At 39.4% G+C, this 18282-nt stretch overlaps 1 protein-coding gene across 4 annotated transcripts in view; it reads left to right on the forward strand.

The window, feature by feature from the left end:
- Nucleotides 1-4822: 4822 nt before the first annotated feature.
- luzp2 (leucine zipper protein 2) overlaps nucleotides 4823-18282 on the forward strand; it is a 242263-nt gene continuing 228803 nt past the window's right edge. For 3 of the 4 annotated variants that reach the window (XR_007957404.1, XM_052028975.1, XM_052028977.1), the window contains exon 1: nucleotides 4823-5083. Coding sequence is in view for 3 of the 4 variants with exons in the window: in XM_052028975.1 (XP_051884935.1) it covers nucleotides 5022-5083 (62 nt within the window). In the remaining variant the exon portion in view is untranslated. Of the gene's footprint in view, nucleotides 5084-8953; nucleotides 9111-18282 lie in introns of all 4 variants that reach the window. The other variant, XM_052028976.1, reaches the window with a different exon arrangement.

Below are 18282 nucleotides of genomic sequence, written 5' to 3' on the forward strand. Positions count from 1 at the left end.
CCTATGTTGTTCACTGTATCTGGCAAGAAAGTTTACTGTGTTTTTGTTATACCAGAAATAAGGAAAAGGATACAACAATCTAAAGTGAAGTAAAAAAGAAAGAATTGAATGTGTTTAATGATTTTTTTTATCTCAGAATGTCTCAAAGGTTTTCCACCCAGTACCTATGAAGAAGAGGCACTGTGGTAATAAAAGAAACAGAGCAGCCTATATGAATATAACAATTTGAATGTCTTCAGAAGTAGCAATTCAATAAAGACCAGATATTTACTGATATTCATCCTTCAAACAGCACAAAAAAGCTGCCTTTTTTTCCCCTTCACATCAATGATTTGGAGCAAGTTGATCCACTGTTAAAATTGGTATGAATTGCACCCATTTTGTACCTAAAAATTAAGCACCACTCACGTAAATTAATCAGGTGACACGAAAGCATATTGCTCTCTCAATCTGGACTACACAAATATTAAGGAAGTACTATTTGTTAACAAAGCAGCCCTCTGGTGGAATAGCACCATGCACCAACGGTGCAACATTTCTTGGATTAATAGGCTATGCATTATTGCAGTGGGTTGCTCACCTCACGGGAATAAGTCATTCTCGGAAACTGAATGCTTCCCACTGTGATGCAAGAGTAATAGTAAGAATAACCAACCCCCTTTGGGATACACTTCTATGCAGAAAGAGCTGAAAATTTCCAGTACTTTCTGCTTTTATTTCAGATTTCTAGCATCCACAATATTTTCCTTTTAGATTTGCATAATATCGATGGTTTGGCCAGAGACCCAAACTCACATTTCCTTCGGGTCTTTGCAGCAGGCTGTAACTATACATTACACTTACAATTGACTTAGATGATGGGATGTAAGGCCCCATATCCAAAAAAGTTCAGCACCTTTGTAGATGGAAGCATTAAGCTGCAAAGTGATGTCAAAAATTTTGAGCAAATTGGCAAATCACTTTTCAAATCAAAGTCCTTCCAGCTTTTGCCTGGTTTTGTTTTGGATTTCAAACATGTGTAGTTTTATGCTCTCACAACTGCAATGTTTTGTATTTCATAGTTTCAGCATTGGTTCTTCCCTCTCTTTCCAGTGTTTTTATTCATATCCTCTATAGACATCTCTTCCAGCTGCAATTAACAAGCTTTTACCATCTTCTCTCATCTGGCACCACCTTTACATGTGTTGTTTAGTCTCCCAGTCTCCATCCTATCACAGACATTCTTTCCAACCTGAAGACATAAGAGACTGCAGCTGCTGGAATCTGGAGCAACACACATGATGCTGGAGGAACTCAGCAGGTAGGCAGCATCTATGGAGGGAAATGGACAGCCGATGTTTTAGATTTCGACCTGTTCCTCCAGCATCTTGTGTGATTCTCCCCAACACCCCACCCCCCCTTCACTGTAAGCTAAAACATATTTGATTTCTAATTTTTCCTCTTTTTGATCAAAGGCCATTGACCTGAAAGGTTAACACTGTTTCTCTTTCCACAGATGCTGCCTGACCAGCCATTTTTGTCCTTATCTGCTTTCTAAAAATTCTACAACAGAGGGATTCCTTTTTAACTTGTGATGCGTTAGTAGGAGTGGAAGACCAGGCATACAGATTATTAAAATATCATTGGACAGGGACAAAAACTGACCTGTATGTTTAGAGGACTGGAGTATAAGAGAACAAAAGTAATGCCATTGCTCCACAAAACAACAGCTGGAAAACTGCAAACATTTCAGGCACCATATCTCAATGAAAATACATTATCCTTGAAGGGAGTACAGCACAGGTTTACTCAAACATTACCTAAACTCCACATGTTAAATAACAAGGAGAGATCACACAAACTAGGTCTATTTTCCTTGGAATTTGAAAGGTTATGGGGTGATTTGGAACCACAGCAACCAGAGAATCATACAGCATGGAAACATTTTTTCTCCTCACATTCCCATCAACTCTCCTAGTTGTTACCACTCACCTACACATTAGTGGCCAACTTATAGTGCCTAATTAACCAGCAAGTGTTTGGCATTTTAGGGGAAAAAAAATATCTGGAGGAACTCGTGCAGTCACAGGGAGAATATACAAACTCCACACAGACTGTACCAAAGGTCAGGATTGAGCCCAGGGTGCTGAAGCTGTGAGGCAACAACTCTACCAGCTGTGCCAGCTTGGTTGAAGTTCTCAAGGTATTGAGGGGAACTGAGAGGCTGAACAGAAAATATTTCTATTGTTTGGAAGCCTAAGGCTAGAATACAAAGTCTAAAAATTAGAACCAGGTCTTTCAGGAGTAAACTTAAGAAACATTTCTGTTTGCAAAGGATACAGGAAAGGTAGAACTCTCTTTGCATTTAGAAATTGCCAACTTTAACTCTGAGATGGGTTGATTTTTGATGCATGTTAAGGGAAGTGGTGATGCAAAATTATGTCACAGATTGGCACAACAGGTTTGAGAGCCTAAATGACCCACTCCTGCTCCTATGTTCAAAAGCCAAAGCCTTTCTTATTCAGGCACTCGATACCTGCAGCAATGTTTCTACCACTAGACCAATATTCCAGCAGCAGTAAAATCCAGCCAGGAACCTGTCAAAATTATTCGAATGAAGTGGATCAAAGGACTAACAACATTGGTATAAGTAGTGGGATAAATGGAGGTTGGAGGGAAGGCACACCTTAACAACAATAGTTGCTTGCATTTACATTGCATCTTTTGATGTCATAGAATAACCAATTGGTATTAGTCTGGGAAGACCTAATGCTGTCTGATCTCAGGTAACAAGGACACTCAGGCTTTCAGTTCCTTGTAGTGAATATAATCTCCTTATGAATCAGGAAGACCATTGTAGAGTAAATTTCTTAATGGCTGGAAAGCCATATCATCAAGCCACGGAATCTTTATCCTGTGCCATAGATGGTAGTTAATGGGAGTGCCAGAGCACAGTTTCTTGATCTCGTTCCCTTTCCCACCTCCAAGGTCAAAACAGCTGCCTTCAAAATATCCTCTTTCATAATGTTAAGCCATGTAGCCATGTCCAATTTCTGCTGTCTACTCTAGACCTTAAAATTTGTTTTGAGGCTCTCTAATATGTTTCCACTCGGACTTTTGAGTCTTTACTTTTTGTCTAAGCTGTGAATATAGCAGTTGTTGAGACATGCATGCACAATGCCCCTTACATTGCAACAAATGTTGGATGGTCATTACTTCAGTGTTGGTAGTGTTAGCATCAGAGAGGATACCATTGACAATCCTCCCACTTTGTATAAAGGATCTTCCAAAAGTAGTACTGGTTGGTATATAGTTGGATGTCAGTCTAGATATACCAGGTTGTCTAATCTTCACTTGGAGAGGCTATAGGCAATACCAGATCATACTGAGTCACCTCCAAATCAAAGTATGAATGCAGGTTGCCGCAATGTTTATAACTTTGACTCTGTATGTGTAACAGCAACCCAAATCAATTCACTGTAGTGTGACAACATAAAATTTGATACCAACTCAGATAAGGAAATATTAGAACTTGATCAAAAAGATATCTTAACAGGGAAAAGAGAGGTAGAAAGGTATAAGGAGGGAGTTCCAATGCCCAGGTAGTTAAGGTATGGCTTCTGAAGATAAGGCTGTTTAAAGACATGGATGTGCAAGAATTAGTCAGGATTTTAACAGAGCAGAATATTCCAACCTCTTTCACTTTCTCAGAGTTTAAGTGTTAGATATTTTAATATGCAAATTTGTAACTATCACCACCTCTATCAGAATTCAATTAACTTACTGACAAATATAAATATATTAAGGAAATTAAAGCCAAACTGACTTTCTCCTGATCAAAACCAAGACAGCATGAGTAAAAGACACTTATGGATGGCTGGTACTTTAACTGGGTACAGCCTTCCATAAAGCACAATTCAATCAATCAAGCTACATCATTTGTTTGCCGCAAAAGATAGGAGTGTTATTTTTTTTTAATTGAAATTATTAGTCAATTTTACATTTATCCTGCATCATCCCAAAATAATACTATCCTGTTAAATAATTCAACAGGATTATATTTTACATTTTTCAACAGGATAACAAGATTGAACAACAACAAATTATAGGGCAACATCTGACAAACAAGGGTTTTATGAAGAGTCCCTGCCAATTTACCAGGATATTTTCCCTGTGAACTTTAGAAAATGCTGAAGTCTATTTTGGACTGAAGCAGATCAGACAGAACCGCAACAGGACCCTGTATACATATTTAATAGTTGTTATTTTTTACTGATTCTTGGCTGTCACTTGGTGTTCTGTATCAAATGCCTCCAGACTCATTAGGTGTTAAATTATGGCCGAAAAGCAAAGTTTGTGCAATGACTTTTTATAGAAAAACACCTTACTCACAATTAACTTCACTTATTAATTCTCATCCGGGTAGCATTTGTCCACATTCTCATTAAGTGACTTCTAAGGTGTACACTTATCTGAAGATTTACATTTAAATGCCATGCAGCAGGAGGATGTGAATCCAGTAGATCTTAGGTAGATAGAGGGAAACAAAACTATTCAGTGATGATTGGAAGATACTGCTTTTTCCAAATTTGCCCGGCAAATGCCAATGCAATTTAGGCTTCGTTACTTCAGACACACTTTGATTAATTAGCAATTATTTCTGGATGCTCATTACACAGAACGCCTCTCACAGTTTATTTAACAGTGAGATTGCGTTAATTATCTGAATGCCAGTCGCTGCCCCTCTGCCATTGACCCCCCCCCACACCTAAACCTCCTCCCCCGCTTGCGATTTAAACTGCTGTAATAACAAATCCCTCAGGATATCAAGGGAGTCGCTGCATTGAATAATCACAAGCTATCCAGCTGAATGCTTGCAGTACAGCCCGATTGTTCATGACATCACATATCAAACACTGGGAACAAATCGCACTCCAAGCTTTCTCCATCTGTCAGTCTGTCTGTCTCTGCAGATTTCTACTGGTTAAAGCAGCAAGCCTCTTGTTACTCAGAAGCCTGTGTGTGCAGAGGAAAAGGCAGCTATGAACCTTCTCTGTGTGTGCTACTTTTTACTCTTCTTTCCGGCTCTGGTTGTCAGCACAAGGTGGGTGAAATATAAGGAAAATCATTTACTGTTATAACTGGTGACCATTATTAAGAGACTACTTTGAATATCTAGCTGCACTGAATCCCTGTGAATCCGAGGGCAAAGCTCAGAGACAGATGCTGGTTTAATTCATGCTGTAACTTAACATTTAAATATATCAATGATTTGTTATAGTTAGCTTAAGCTAGAGGGACTTCAATATGTAAATGCTTAAGTGCTTTATTATTAATCACAAACTTGTTTTAACTGCTCTTACGATCCTGTGGAGATTCCCTATACAGTATGTTATTTGAGTACATAGTTATGATAAATCTGTGCCTGTGTGTATACTTTCTAGTTTAAAGAGAGCAGGTTGTGATTATATAGTAGGTGGCTTATATCGATTATATTATACATGTTTAAAATTGCTTAGGTCAAATAAATTGGCAGGTGCAAGTGGCTTCAAGTTCCTCAACTTGAGATGTTCTGCTTTAATGCTCTTGTCAAACTGTCATGTCTGAATCCATAGTTCTGTTTAATGCATCAGTCATTGTTGAAATTAATTAGCAATTATCAGTAAATAAGTAGTGGGTGCCAGCCAATGAATCTACACGGTCAATTAGTTGATTTTATCATGATTGGACAGCCTTTGATGAATTGGTTCTGCTAGCTTGGCTTCTGAGCGTGCAGATGCAGCAGCTGCATGGTGTGTGCATGCAGATGGCCAGCTTCGCGGTCCGTTTGTCAGACTTTTACTGAGTGCAAGTAATATCCCCTCTCTGTACGGCGATTCATTAAAGTTACATTGTCTTCAAGCAAAAGGCCTAAACAAATCAATATTAATGCGTCATCTGTCATAAACTCCAGCACAGAAAGGTTACTCTTGCTTCCCTTGGTTTCATGCACAAAATAATTGCTTTCATTTAGAAGTAGCACCACATTACTCCTGAGATACTGAATGAATTATGAATGAAACCGAAAAAGGGAAAGAACCTTCCTCCTATTGTGATCAGAATGTGAAATTTTTAGCTTCGTATTCTGTGTGTAAAAATACTTAATTGTTGTTGCAATATTTTAAATATAGTTACAATTCCTGAGGGTAAGAATGTTTTCCACAACAGTATTTTTCTGAAATATCCTGAATGGAATGGGGAATAAGTTTTGGATATATACTGACACATGCTGAGAAATGATCTTTCTGCCTTTGCCTTTCATCTTCATTCCCTACCTAACATTCCAGCTCCTCCACACCTTCCCCCGCACACTTTCCCCCAAGCTACCCGCCAACAACAACATCTTGCGTTTGATCGTCTTCCCTCCATATCTGAAACAATATATTTGAAGAGCAGCAGTCTTGCCACTTATTTTGATTCTGGTTGCGTGCTATTACAGGTGTCAATATTAGCCCAGGGTACTAGGATAGAGGAAGTGATAAACTGTTACCACTGTGCTCATTGCCAAACTTGTCTGTTCTGAACTTTTGCGGTTTCGATGAATGATTGATAGCTATAACCACCATAACAAATCAATCCTGTTTCTCAAGTCCACCAACCAAGCACAGACAAATTCTTTCACAATACAGCCCTGCCTTCACCAGCTTAGATTTGGATCTTAAGATATCTTAGGAGATAAGATGCCACTTTCGTCTTCAAAGAGTTAAAATACCAATTGATGAGCCAAATATGCTTCTTCTTCCTCAGCCTTTTGATATAGTCATTCCATGTATAATTTCACAAGCCATTTACTTAAAAAGTTTTGGTAGTAGGTTGAGACAGTTTCATTACATACTTCAACCAAAAAGTAATTGCTTTGCACGTACTTTTGATAATTGGATAGTTTCAGCTTTAATTGAAAAAAATAATTGGTCAAAAAAGGTTAATTGGACAAAATATAAAAAGTAGGCACACAAGTCTGACCGTAATCTGAAAGCATTTTATCCAATCATCAACACAGATTTGTGCCAATGAATCAGGTCAATCTAATCAATCATGTTGGTTTTTCTTACATGTCACAATTAGTCAAGATGTAAATATTTAATATACCAGATGGAAGTCCCTTATTTCCTCTTTCTGTTCTTAGTAATCATTACAGAAAAAGTTAATTCACTGTCAGTAATGGAAATATTTTCCACTCACGGTATGAAGACTGTATGAGGAATTTTGTGTTGCTTAATAATTATGCCTTGTATTTGTACACATGCATATTTATGATTTGTGTAAGTATCCTTATTTCAAGAAAAGTGAATTTTAAAACTCCACGTAATCTCTTGACAAGTTATGAGAATATATTAAAAACACTGAAACAAGAATAGTCTATTCAGCACCTTGAACCTGTTCTACTATTCAATTAACTTGTTCTGATTGTATAACTAGAGGCTAATTTGGCCTTAGATTTAAAGATGAGTTGCTGGAGGAGCTCAGCAGGTCAGGCAACATTCATGAAGGGAAATGGACAGATGACATTTTGAGTCCAGACCCTTCATATGGACTGAAAGAGCAGAGAGGAGATAGTAAGTATAAGGAGGTGAGGGATAGGGATGAGGCAAGAGCTGGCTAGCAATGGGTAAATCTGGGTGAGGAGGGGTTGATTGGCAGATGGAATCAGGTGATGGTTCCAGGTGGGTAGGATTTGAACTCACTTCTTGGGATTGAACTGGCCATTTAAAACTATTAAAACTATTCTACTGTACCTCATAAATGGTCTGTGGGGGTGCATTAATATGGTGGTCAAGTTACTGGATCACTAAACAGCCAGAGGTCTGGACCTTTGATTCAAAGGCATGAATTTATATTGAATTTCAATTCAACTAATTATATAAATCTTGATTTCCATAGAAAAGCTAGATACAGTCACAGTAAACACAGTAAACATGTGATTGATTCTTAACTGCCATTTCCATTTGAGAAAAAAAAATTAGCAAATGGAAATAAATACCAGCAATTTTAGATTATCCAGATCCTCAAAACTATTAAAAAATTATGGTGAACAACACATATTTTCATTAATAATTATAATCTGCAAGCATTAATTAGAAACTCAACTTACTTTCTTCATTTTTCAGTAAGGAACACAGCATCAAAACTCTCTGAACTGGTAAGCCATAAAATAGGACAAATGTTATAATAGTCATTAGCAGTCAACCACTAAGTCATTCTTGCACTATGGCTTCTTGCAATGGCAAGGACAATTCCTTGGATGACCGTGAAGCATAACGTTTAGCAATGCACACAAAAAGGGTCAAGTTTCAAATATTGGGGAAAACATTTTCAAGTGGATTGTAACTGTTCATAAAATGAGAGCTAAGCAGAAAACTTGAAAATGTGAAGCATATCCCTCGGTAAATTGATTTGCTCTAAAATTCTCTAGTGCTTTGATGATGTTTGTTATTTTGCCAAAGTTGTGAATAGTGATTAATAATGCTGCCATAATGACCTGCAGTATGGTGGCACCGACTGACACAGAATACCGCTATTGAATGTCAGAAAGTTGTTCATAAATCATATTTCTTTTATTTCCATGGAATAAAAAAAATCAACAATCATTTCACCATGACCAATTACCAGAGCAATGCAGCACGTCCCTAGTGACAAGGAGCTTTTCAAGGAAGTGAATGTCGTAGGTAAATATTTATACAAGATTAATGGATAGATGGCAGAGGAAAAGGCAGAGCATATTACACTACCACTGGTGTAATACTTCAATGGCACAATAAATTAATCAACAATGTCCAACTAAGCAAAGGTGGTACTGTCTTACCCTACTCTACTGCTGTTCATGCATTGATGCAATTTGGCTGCATGTTTGACATTAATGCTGAGCTGATGTTTATGGACTACTATTGAAAAGATCTAGATATACTATTTAATAAATTTACTTGTTCATGATTAGGTTGTTCAGTACTTGAGGATGGCGGAGACTTAACTGGCCAATCAGCTGTTCTCATCATTAGAAAATCTCACTGGCAGCCAAGGGATAATAAACGACTATGCGCATGCATTTTACTTGAGCCTACATAGATCCCTGGCTTCTGACACTCCAAAACAATGTAAGTAGGTAATATAACAGTGATTACCCACTCGCATCACTCTTAAAATCTAAAACCCTAACGCAAGGTAGATGAACTTGAGTAATCAACAGAGACACCTTGTCACAGTTATCATCAGCAGGTTTGCACCTTATAATTTCAGTTTGATTAATTTTGTTCTATGTAAAGTAACAAATGTATTGATTTCTTTCAGTCTTTGTGCCATTGCTGTCTAATAATAATCCTTTATGGCAAGAGCTGAAGTGAACTACAATCCCCACCATTCTTACACTACAGATTTACTACTGAATCAATGCCTATAAGGATAAGCTGAAATTATAAAAATTGTTTATAAAAGAGTTATCAGGTTTGTACCTCATTAGATAGTCCATATCCTGAATCCAGTGGGAAGGCTCAGCTTTAGCCTTGTTGACAACTTTTGACACCAATGTGATTTTTGTATTTAGTTTCATATTCAGTAAGAGAGGTCACTACTGTGAGATAAGGATGACGCAGTGCCCTTGAAATCCCCAAGAGTCACATAATTCACAATTACGAAGTCTGTAAAACTGTGGAAAAAAAATTAATGCCAGGCATGTGGCCTTTGGATTTGGCTGTCATTTTTAAGAGACATGACACTCCACTTGTTACAGAATTGTCGATGTTTTAGGTTGAAACCCTACATCGGGATGGTCCTAATGCAGGGTTTTGACCCAAAATGTTGACAATTACTTCCCCCCCCCCCCACCCACAAGTGCTGCTCGACCTGCTGAGTTCCTCCAGCAGATTGTTTGTTGCTCCAGATTCCATCATCTGCAGCCTCGTGTGTCTCTGTGGTATTGAATTGAATGTTGCAAACTGTAACTGATTTAACGATGTATATAAATATGAAGGTTATGTAAATTCCATCTAACTGCTTCCAACTAACTAACAGCACATAAAAGATGTAAGAAGCACAACTTTCAATAATTTTGTTGTTGCTTGTTTACAGAAGACCTATGTAGAATTGAGCTGAATACTGACCAGGTTCAGTCATGATAAGAAAGGAGAATGAGCTCCTGGATATACAATGTTCAACACTGATCTTCCGTCAATGAAGTTTATTTTTTAATCAAGAAACTATAAGACTATAAGATTATTTTTGGTTGTGTTGAGGACACAATTGGCAGTCCTGAAGTGATTGCAATTTCCAAACATCTTTCCCATATCTACAGAGATTCAAGTTCCATTTTTTCAAAGATTTACTCAGAAGCTACAAAATATCAGTTCACAGTAAAAGGTGTAAACTACAAATGATTAACTTTGATTTATGAGGTAAACTAGACAAATTTATTGCTGTACCATATAGAACAATAATCTCTTTCTTCATTGCCACACGCAAGATACTGGGCATACTCTACACAGTCTTAAAGAGGAAGTGGACCACTGTAACATTATATTGCTTCCTGTATTAATTAAAAGGAACCATTCTCATTAACTCAGTCATTATACCATTTTGTTCCAAGTCTCTCAGATATGGAGGACATTTTTGTTCTTTGATAGATCATGCCTATTGTTAGCTGTTGTATCAACCAACGTTGCTCATTTTCTTCTTCGATCTTCATAATACATATTTTTGTTCACTGGCGGCATTATTTTGAGTGCTTTGAAGTATGACACATTTTGCATGACACTTTCTGAACTATATGATGCTATTATCATAGATTATTTTACAGCAATAGCTACACAGAGCTGTAATTCATATGGACTTTCTTGCTTGCCATATCATATTTCATAAGAACTGTATTCCCAAGCAGTAATGGTATAGATCTGAATTTCTATACCATTTTGCTTTCATGGTGTTCTTCTTGGCTTTGTTATATTCACATACTTGTAGATCATCCATCTCAAAGGGTACCTCTGGAAGATATATATGCATAGATTGTGCAAAACCAAGCATAGTACACCTGTTGTTGAATGCAGCATTACTCTATGATTCCATCAAAACCTATAAACTTTCTCCTTCCATGATTTCCCTACGGCATGGGAAGTACAGGTGATTTTCTTTAGTGTTTGCATAAATCTCTCCACCTCACTGTTGGCTTGTGGCCAACAAGATGTGTTTTTGTAACGTGTGAAATCAAAGTAGTTTGCAAAGTTCTTGAAGTTATCATATTCTGTAATCTATTCCCATTATTTGCAGTAAACCCAAGCAGCACTGATGCAAACAAGCTTTAGAATGGCAGTTGCCACAGAAGAAAAAAACAACTATTTCTTCACTGAAGAATTCTACCATGGATGTAAGCAGTCACAGAATATAGATTTGCAAAATCAACACTAACCCATGGTCCTTGGGGTATCTGTGACATTTGTAGCAGTTCTTGTATATGTGACATAATGGTTGCCTGACATGCTAAACATTTGTTGGTTTTGTATTGAAACAAATGATCTATTCCTGGCAAACAAATCTCCCTTGATAATTGTTTAGTTTCACGATTCCTTGATGGCCTTTGTGAGCAATTGCTATAATGCATTCCATCAGTGATTTCTAAATGACAACATGATTGCCTTGGAGCACACGATCTGTGGTAAGTATGATTGTGAGTTTATCAAAAACTTTGCACAAATCTTGCAGAGTATATGCAATATCACTAGAGGGTGCATTTTTCTATGAACTGTTTCCAGTTTTCTGACTGAATTGCTCTTATACAAAGGGGTAGAACATCTTTCTTTGTTACAACTTTAATTTCACTTAGTGTCATCATGTTCGGCACTGCACTCATGCCCACATAACCAATATGTTACTCTGAAACATTTTCTTTGTAACTAGTGAGGTCAGTTGTAGCATTACAAATATGATCTCTGTAATGTGAAGAGATGAGCCTGTGTCAGAAGACTATCAAAGTCATATGGATTTACATAGAGTTTTGTGTTAACATTCTTGGATTTGAATGTTGTTTATGATGTAAACTTATCTAGAAATGTCAAAGTAAGGAAATATCCTGCCATTTCCTCGCTGAGTTAGGATGACAGTAAAGATTATTGAAGCTATGTTCATGTATCACATTGATAGATGTGACTATATCAATGAGTACATTGATTCACGAGTTGCAAATGCTCGCTTAACCCATGGCTGAGTGCTCTGAATGCATTGAATTACAAAAGCATACTCAGGGTCATTGGTATTATTGTTGACTTCTGCATTGGCTTTGACATTTCCAACATTGTCTGATTAGGTCTGACACCTTGGGTTTGCTGAACAGTAAACTCTTGCAAAGTGTTTGCATCTTCCACATGACTTACACTGTTTCCCATTGGCAGGACATTCTGCTTTATGCGGATAATTTTCACTACAATAATGGCATTGTTTTTAAGTTCTCCTTAAATTAATGATGCTGGTGAATATTCTCTGTTAACAGTTTCAAAGTCTGCTCTATTATTCATTTTCTCTTGTCATCCTCTTCACAGCAGTCCCATGTGCTCTTTATACAGGAACAGCTCTGTTCCCTGATAGTGGCAATAGTCATCCCAACTCATGTGGCTGGGACCGTTTGATATCCTTTGAAGTTGTTTTCATGTGTATTCTTCAATGACCTGCATTCTCAGCTGTTGTTCTTGATGAGAACATTCACAATCAGCAGCATGTTGTCTCAGACGGTTACAATATTGATCAGTTATTTTTCTGCTTCTTGATTTATGTGATGGAACAGAATTGTCACAACAAGAAGATTTCAGCTGGCATTAGATGTCACAGATCCAGTTACATTTTGTCAGACACGGACAACTTGCAACAGATGGGGAGAACATCTAGAAGCTGATGGAAGAGCATTCCAAAGTCAAATCTTGTGACAGCAATAAGAAAAGATTCTACTTACTTGGTTCCTTTTAACACAAAGATGGAGAAACAAACCACTGCAGTTGCTGGAATCTTGAGCAAAAAACAAACTGCTGGAAGAACTTAGGTGGTCGAGCTGCATGTATGGAGGCAAAGGGATGGTTGACATTTCAGGTCAAGACCCTGCATCAAGACTGAGAGTGTAGAGGGAAGATGCCCAGCATATAGAAGTGATAGGTGAGACAGAGGCTGGTAGGTGACAGGTGGAACTCAATTGGGAGGAGGGAATGAGGGCAGGTGGAGCCATGGGGAGGGGGTTAAGGGGAAGTGTTAAAACAGAGACTGGAAGGTCACAGGTGGAAACATAAGGAAAATAAAGATGAAATAAATAGGCAGATGGAGCCAGTGAGGGAGAGGAGGGGGAAGGGTTGAGACAGAGGTGATTGGTGGAACATGATAAGGGAGGTAAATGGGCAGATAGAACCAGGTGGGGGAGGGTGATGAGCCTGGGAAACAACGTGGGGGGGGGGGGTTGGGGGTAGGGAACTAGGAAATCCAATGTTCATGCCTTGGGGCTGTAGGCTACCTAAGTGGAACATGAGGTGCTTTTCATTTAATTTGCTTTTGTCCCCACAGTGGCTATTGTGAAGGCCGAGGACAAACAGGTTGGTGTGGGAATAGGAAAGGCAATTGAAATGACATGCAACTGGAAGCTTGGGATAGCCATTGCAGACAAAGCACAGGCGCTCTGCAAAATGGTCACTTAGTCTGTGCTTGATCTCATCAATGAAGAGGAGGCAGATTAGGAACACCAAATGCAAAAGAGCAGGTTGGAGGAGGTGCACATCAATCTTTGCCTCACCTGGAAGGGCTCTTTAGATCTCTGAATGGTGATGGGTGAGGAGGTGTAGGGATCAGCATTGCACCTCCTATGGCTGCAGGGAACAGGGAGGGATGGATGGGAAGAGGTGAGCGGGCTAGGGAGTCACAGAGAGAGTGGTCCCTGCGGAAAGCAGAAAGGGAGGAGGAAGAGGGGAGGATGTGGCTGGTGGTGGGACTCAACTGGAGCTGGCAGGAGTGGCGAAGGATGATGTACTGGAGGCAGAGGCTAGTGGGGTGAAAGGTGAGGACCAAGAAATCTGTGTTCTGTCTGGGTGGGAGGGGTGTGATGGTGGGAGCAAACATGTGGGAGATGGAGGAAATGCATGTGAGGGCTCCGTCAACTATGGCATGGGGGAAGCCATGTTCCCTAAGGAAGGAGGACTCTTCAGAAGTCCTAGAGAGGACTCTTGAGAGCAGATGTGGTGGAGATGGAGAACTGACAAAACCGGATGGCATCCTCATGGGAGACTGGATGGGAGGAGGTGTAGTCAAGGTATCTGTGGGAGTCTGTAGATCTTTAGTTTATAGCACTGAATAGTTTATCTCCTGAGATGGAGGCAGAGAGATCCAGAAAAAGAGAAATGTCAGAAATGGTTCAGGTGAATTTGTAGGCAGGGTGAAAGTTTACCAATATGGATGGTGCAGCAAGGGCACACCTTCCAACACATTAGATGCTATGACATTCATGAATTTTTTGACCAATGTCTGCAAAGCCATCTTGTGAATGGACAAAGGATGTAACTTTACCTTTTGTTGTATGACAATCCGCTCCCGCAACCCTCCCCCCCCCCCCCACCCCCCATCCCAGGAATCAATCTCGTCAACTTTCACTGTGCTCCCTCTGCCATAAGCATATCCTTCCATAGGGGGTTGGTAGATCAGACCCCTACACAATATTCCAGATGCAGTCTCACCAGGACCTATGTAATTGGAGAAATGCACCTTCACTCCAGTATTCATTACTGAAAGTGCAAGGGTCATCAATGAATTGGTTTGGTGCAAATTAGGATGACAACATCATTGTTCATGAGTACCTTAAGATAAGGGAGCGCAGCTACTAAGGGTTAAAATTGGAATCGTCAGGTCTAGAACAAATTAATGCATGAGTGAGGCAGCAAATGAGCTGAGGCTGGGCCAGAGTCTGGCAATGTTTTGGAGGTGGAAATAGGCAGCGATGAAATGGGTATTTGACCAGAATTCACCTTGGACTCATATATAAAAGCAAGTTTTCAGACAATCTGGTTCAGTTTCAGACAGATGCCAGGGGTAGAGATGCAGCCAACAGCTGGGAAACTATTGGCAGGAACTAAAGAAGAATTTAATCTAAAAACAGATCTCTGAATGTGATAGGTTTCTAGTGTTTGGGCCATGCAATTTGCAGAAGTTGGTCCATGCATATTTATGCAATATTCATTCAGTATCCAAGGCCAGTGAAATGCTTGGGTCACTCACTCAGAACCATGCCCTGACAGGACAGTGGAGGACTGCTTCTGTGCTTTTGAAAGGTGGCCTGACTTTATTGCCTGGATTGTGGCTGCTGAGTCTGATGTGGGGATCTTCTGGTTTAAGACTTTTACTCACTCTCCTCACCCTTACTCTCTCCCTGTGCCAACCTGCATCCACCATCTCCCCTCAATACAGCTGATGTTATCTGAGCACCCTATCAGTCAAACAAAGCCTGATTCTGCATCCAAATACACTCCAACCTAATGCAATCTAGATTGGACATCTGAAATAAAATGAAAAGACTTCTACTCCATCCCTCTCCCACTCCAAACTCATATGGAAATTAAAAACTGCGGATGCTGTGAAACTAAAATGAAAACAGAAGCTTCTGTTATTTCAAATTTCCAGCATTTGCAATAGTTTGCTTTTGGAGGATTTTCAAGTACTTTGAAAAGGAAAGGGAGTTTGGAAATATGTTAAGTCTTTGCAAGGGAGGAGGAGTGAAGGGTTGAAGTGTCAAGGAGAGGAGTGACAATTGTACAATTGAAGGAGAGGTAACAGTACCTTGAGGAGCTGTGGAGTAGGGGTAAGCAATGTGGGTTGTTAAATGTATGCAGTGGACGTGATGTGTTGGCCACAGGATTTGAATCTGGAGATGAAGAGAAACCTCCAGTTTACATTCAATAAGTAGTCAAGTATAGAGCTAGCTGGAAGTAAGGATACTGTATATTCTTGTGAACTAAAGAAAATAGTCAGATTTTTCCATGTTCTGTTTTGCCCATACTTGTTTTCCAGACAACAGAGCCGATAGTGAAATCTAAGGTATGTTGGCTACATTCAGGTTAATTCATTTACAGGAAGGAATACAAATCAAGTCTTAAACCTGCTTTTATGTATATAAACTATTTCCTGATTGGTTCAGGTAGGTGAACTGGAAACTTTACCAATATGGACATAAGGCTTCTACCACTTTGGATGCTGAGACAGTCATAAATTTTTTGACCAATATATGCAGTCATTTTGCAGGTGGGTATAGGAGAGAATTTTACCTCCTGTCATACAACAATCTCCCATGCCATCTCGGGAATCAATTTGGTCAACTTTCACTATGGTCCCTCTGCCATAGGCTGGGATATCTGTCCTCTACACAATACTTCAGATTCAGTCTCACCAGGATCCTACATAATTGGAGCAATGCATCTTCACTCCAGTACCCATCACTGAAAGTCAGCAAGTGCAACGCTGATGAGTGAATTGAATCAGGTGCAAATTAGGATGAAGACATTACTGTTTATGAATATCTCAAGATAAGCGAGAGAAGCTACCAAGGGTTAAAATTGGAATCTTCAAGTCTAGAACAAACAAGTGTATGGATGAGGCAGTTGGTGAGTGGAGTTTGGCCAGAGTCGGGCAATGTTTTGGAGGTGAAAATAGATAATGATGGAATGGGGATTCAAAGCCAGTTTGCAGACAGTCTGGTTCAGTTTCAGACAGTTGCTAAGGGAAAAGATGCAGCTACAGGGTCAGAAACTGTGCTTTTGGCAGGAACTAAAGAAGAATTTAATCTAAAACCAGATCACTGAATGTGATCAGGTTTCTAGTGTCTGGATCGTGCAATTTGCTGAAGTTATATGATACATATTTATGCAACTTTCATTTACCGTCCAAGATCTGTGAAATGCTTGGGTCACTTATACAGAATGATGCCTTGGTTGGACTGCTTCTGTGCTAGGTCAGGGGACCTGATCTAACTGCCTGGAGATCTTCTAGCTGAAGACTTTTACTCAGCTTCCTCCCCCCACTCTCTCCCTGTGCCAACCTGCATTCCCCATCTCCACTACCCGCGCCCCCCCCCCCCCACTCCAAACACTACTGGCAGTATTCATGGGGACAAAAGTTATATTCTTCCATATTCTAACTTGTGCTTTCCAGACAGTCTGAAAACAGAGAGATGATAGTGAAACCTTTGGCTGCATTCAGGATAATTCATTTACAGGAACATAGAACATAGAACATAGAACATAGAACATAGAACATAAAACATAGAACAGTACAGCACAGGAATGATCCTTTGAAGCCCACAATATCTGTGCTGACCATGATGCTGATGCAACTAATCCCATTTGTCCACACGTGGTCCATATCCTAGTCCCTGTCTGTTTAAGTGTCCATCTTAAATGTTGCTATCATATCTACTTCTACCATGTCCCCCAGCAGTATATTCCAGACAACTACTGTATAAAAAAAATTGCCTCACACACCTCCTTTAAACTTTTCACCTCTCAGCTGAAACCTATACCCTCTGATATTAGTCATTTCCACTCTGAGATAAAGTATCTGACTATCTATCCTTTTAAGCTCCCTCATAATTTTATGTACTTCGATCAGGTCTCCCCCTCAGCCTCCAATGCTCCAGAGAAAACAGTCCAAGTTTGTCCGCATAGGTAATGCACTCCAATCCAGGCAATGTCCTGGTGAACCTCTTCTGCACCCTATCCAATGCTTCTACATCCTTCCTATAGGGTGGCAATCAGAACTGCATGCCATACTCCAAATGTGACCTAGCCAAAGTTTTATGCAGTTGCAATTTGACTTGCCATCTTTTATACACACTGCCCCGACTGATGAAGGCAAGCATGCTGTATGCCTTCTTTATCACGCTATTGATTTGTGTCATCACTTTCAAGGAGCTATGGACTTGCACCCCAAGATCCCTCTGTACATCTGTGCTGCTCAGGATATTGCAATTTACTGTATATTTCCCTCTCGTGTTTGATCTTGCAAAATGCATCACCTCAAATTTGTCCAGATTAACCTCCATCTTCCATTTCCCCTTTCACATGTCTAACATATTCCAAAAAGTTTTAAGCCTCTTTTTCTGCATATACAGAACCTTTTGATTGTTTCAGGTGGGTCTGAACTGGAGATATTACCAGTGTGGAGGGTGGAGCAAGTTCATGCCTTCCACCACATTTGATAATGAATTTTTGGACTAAAGTATGCAAAGTATTGGTATTGGTTTATTATTGTCACTTATACTGAGGTACAGTG

Source organism: Pristis pectinata, chromosome 14 (genome assembly GCF_009764475.1).
Source record: "Pristis pectinata isolate sPriPec2 chromosome 14, sPriPec2.1.pri, whole genome shotgun sequence".
In the NCBI taxonomy this organism is placed as follows: Eukaryota; Metazoa; Chordata; class Chondrichthyes; order Rhinopristiformes; family Pristidae; genus Pristis; species Pristis pectinata.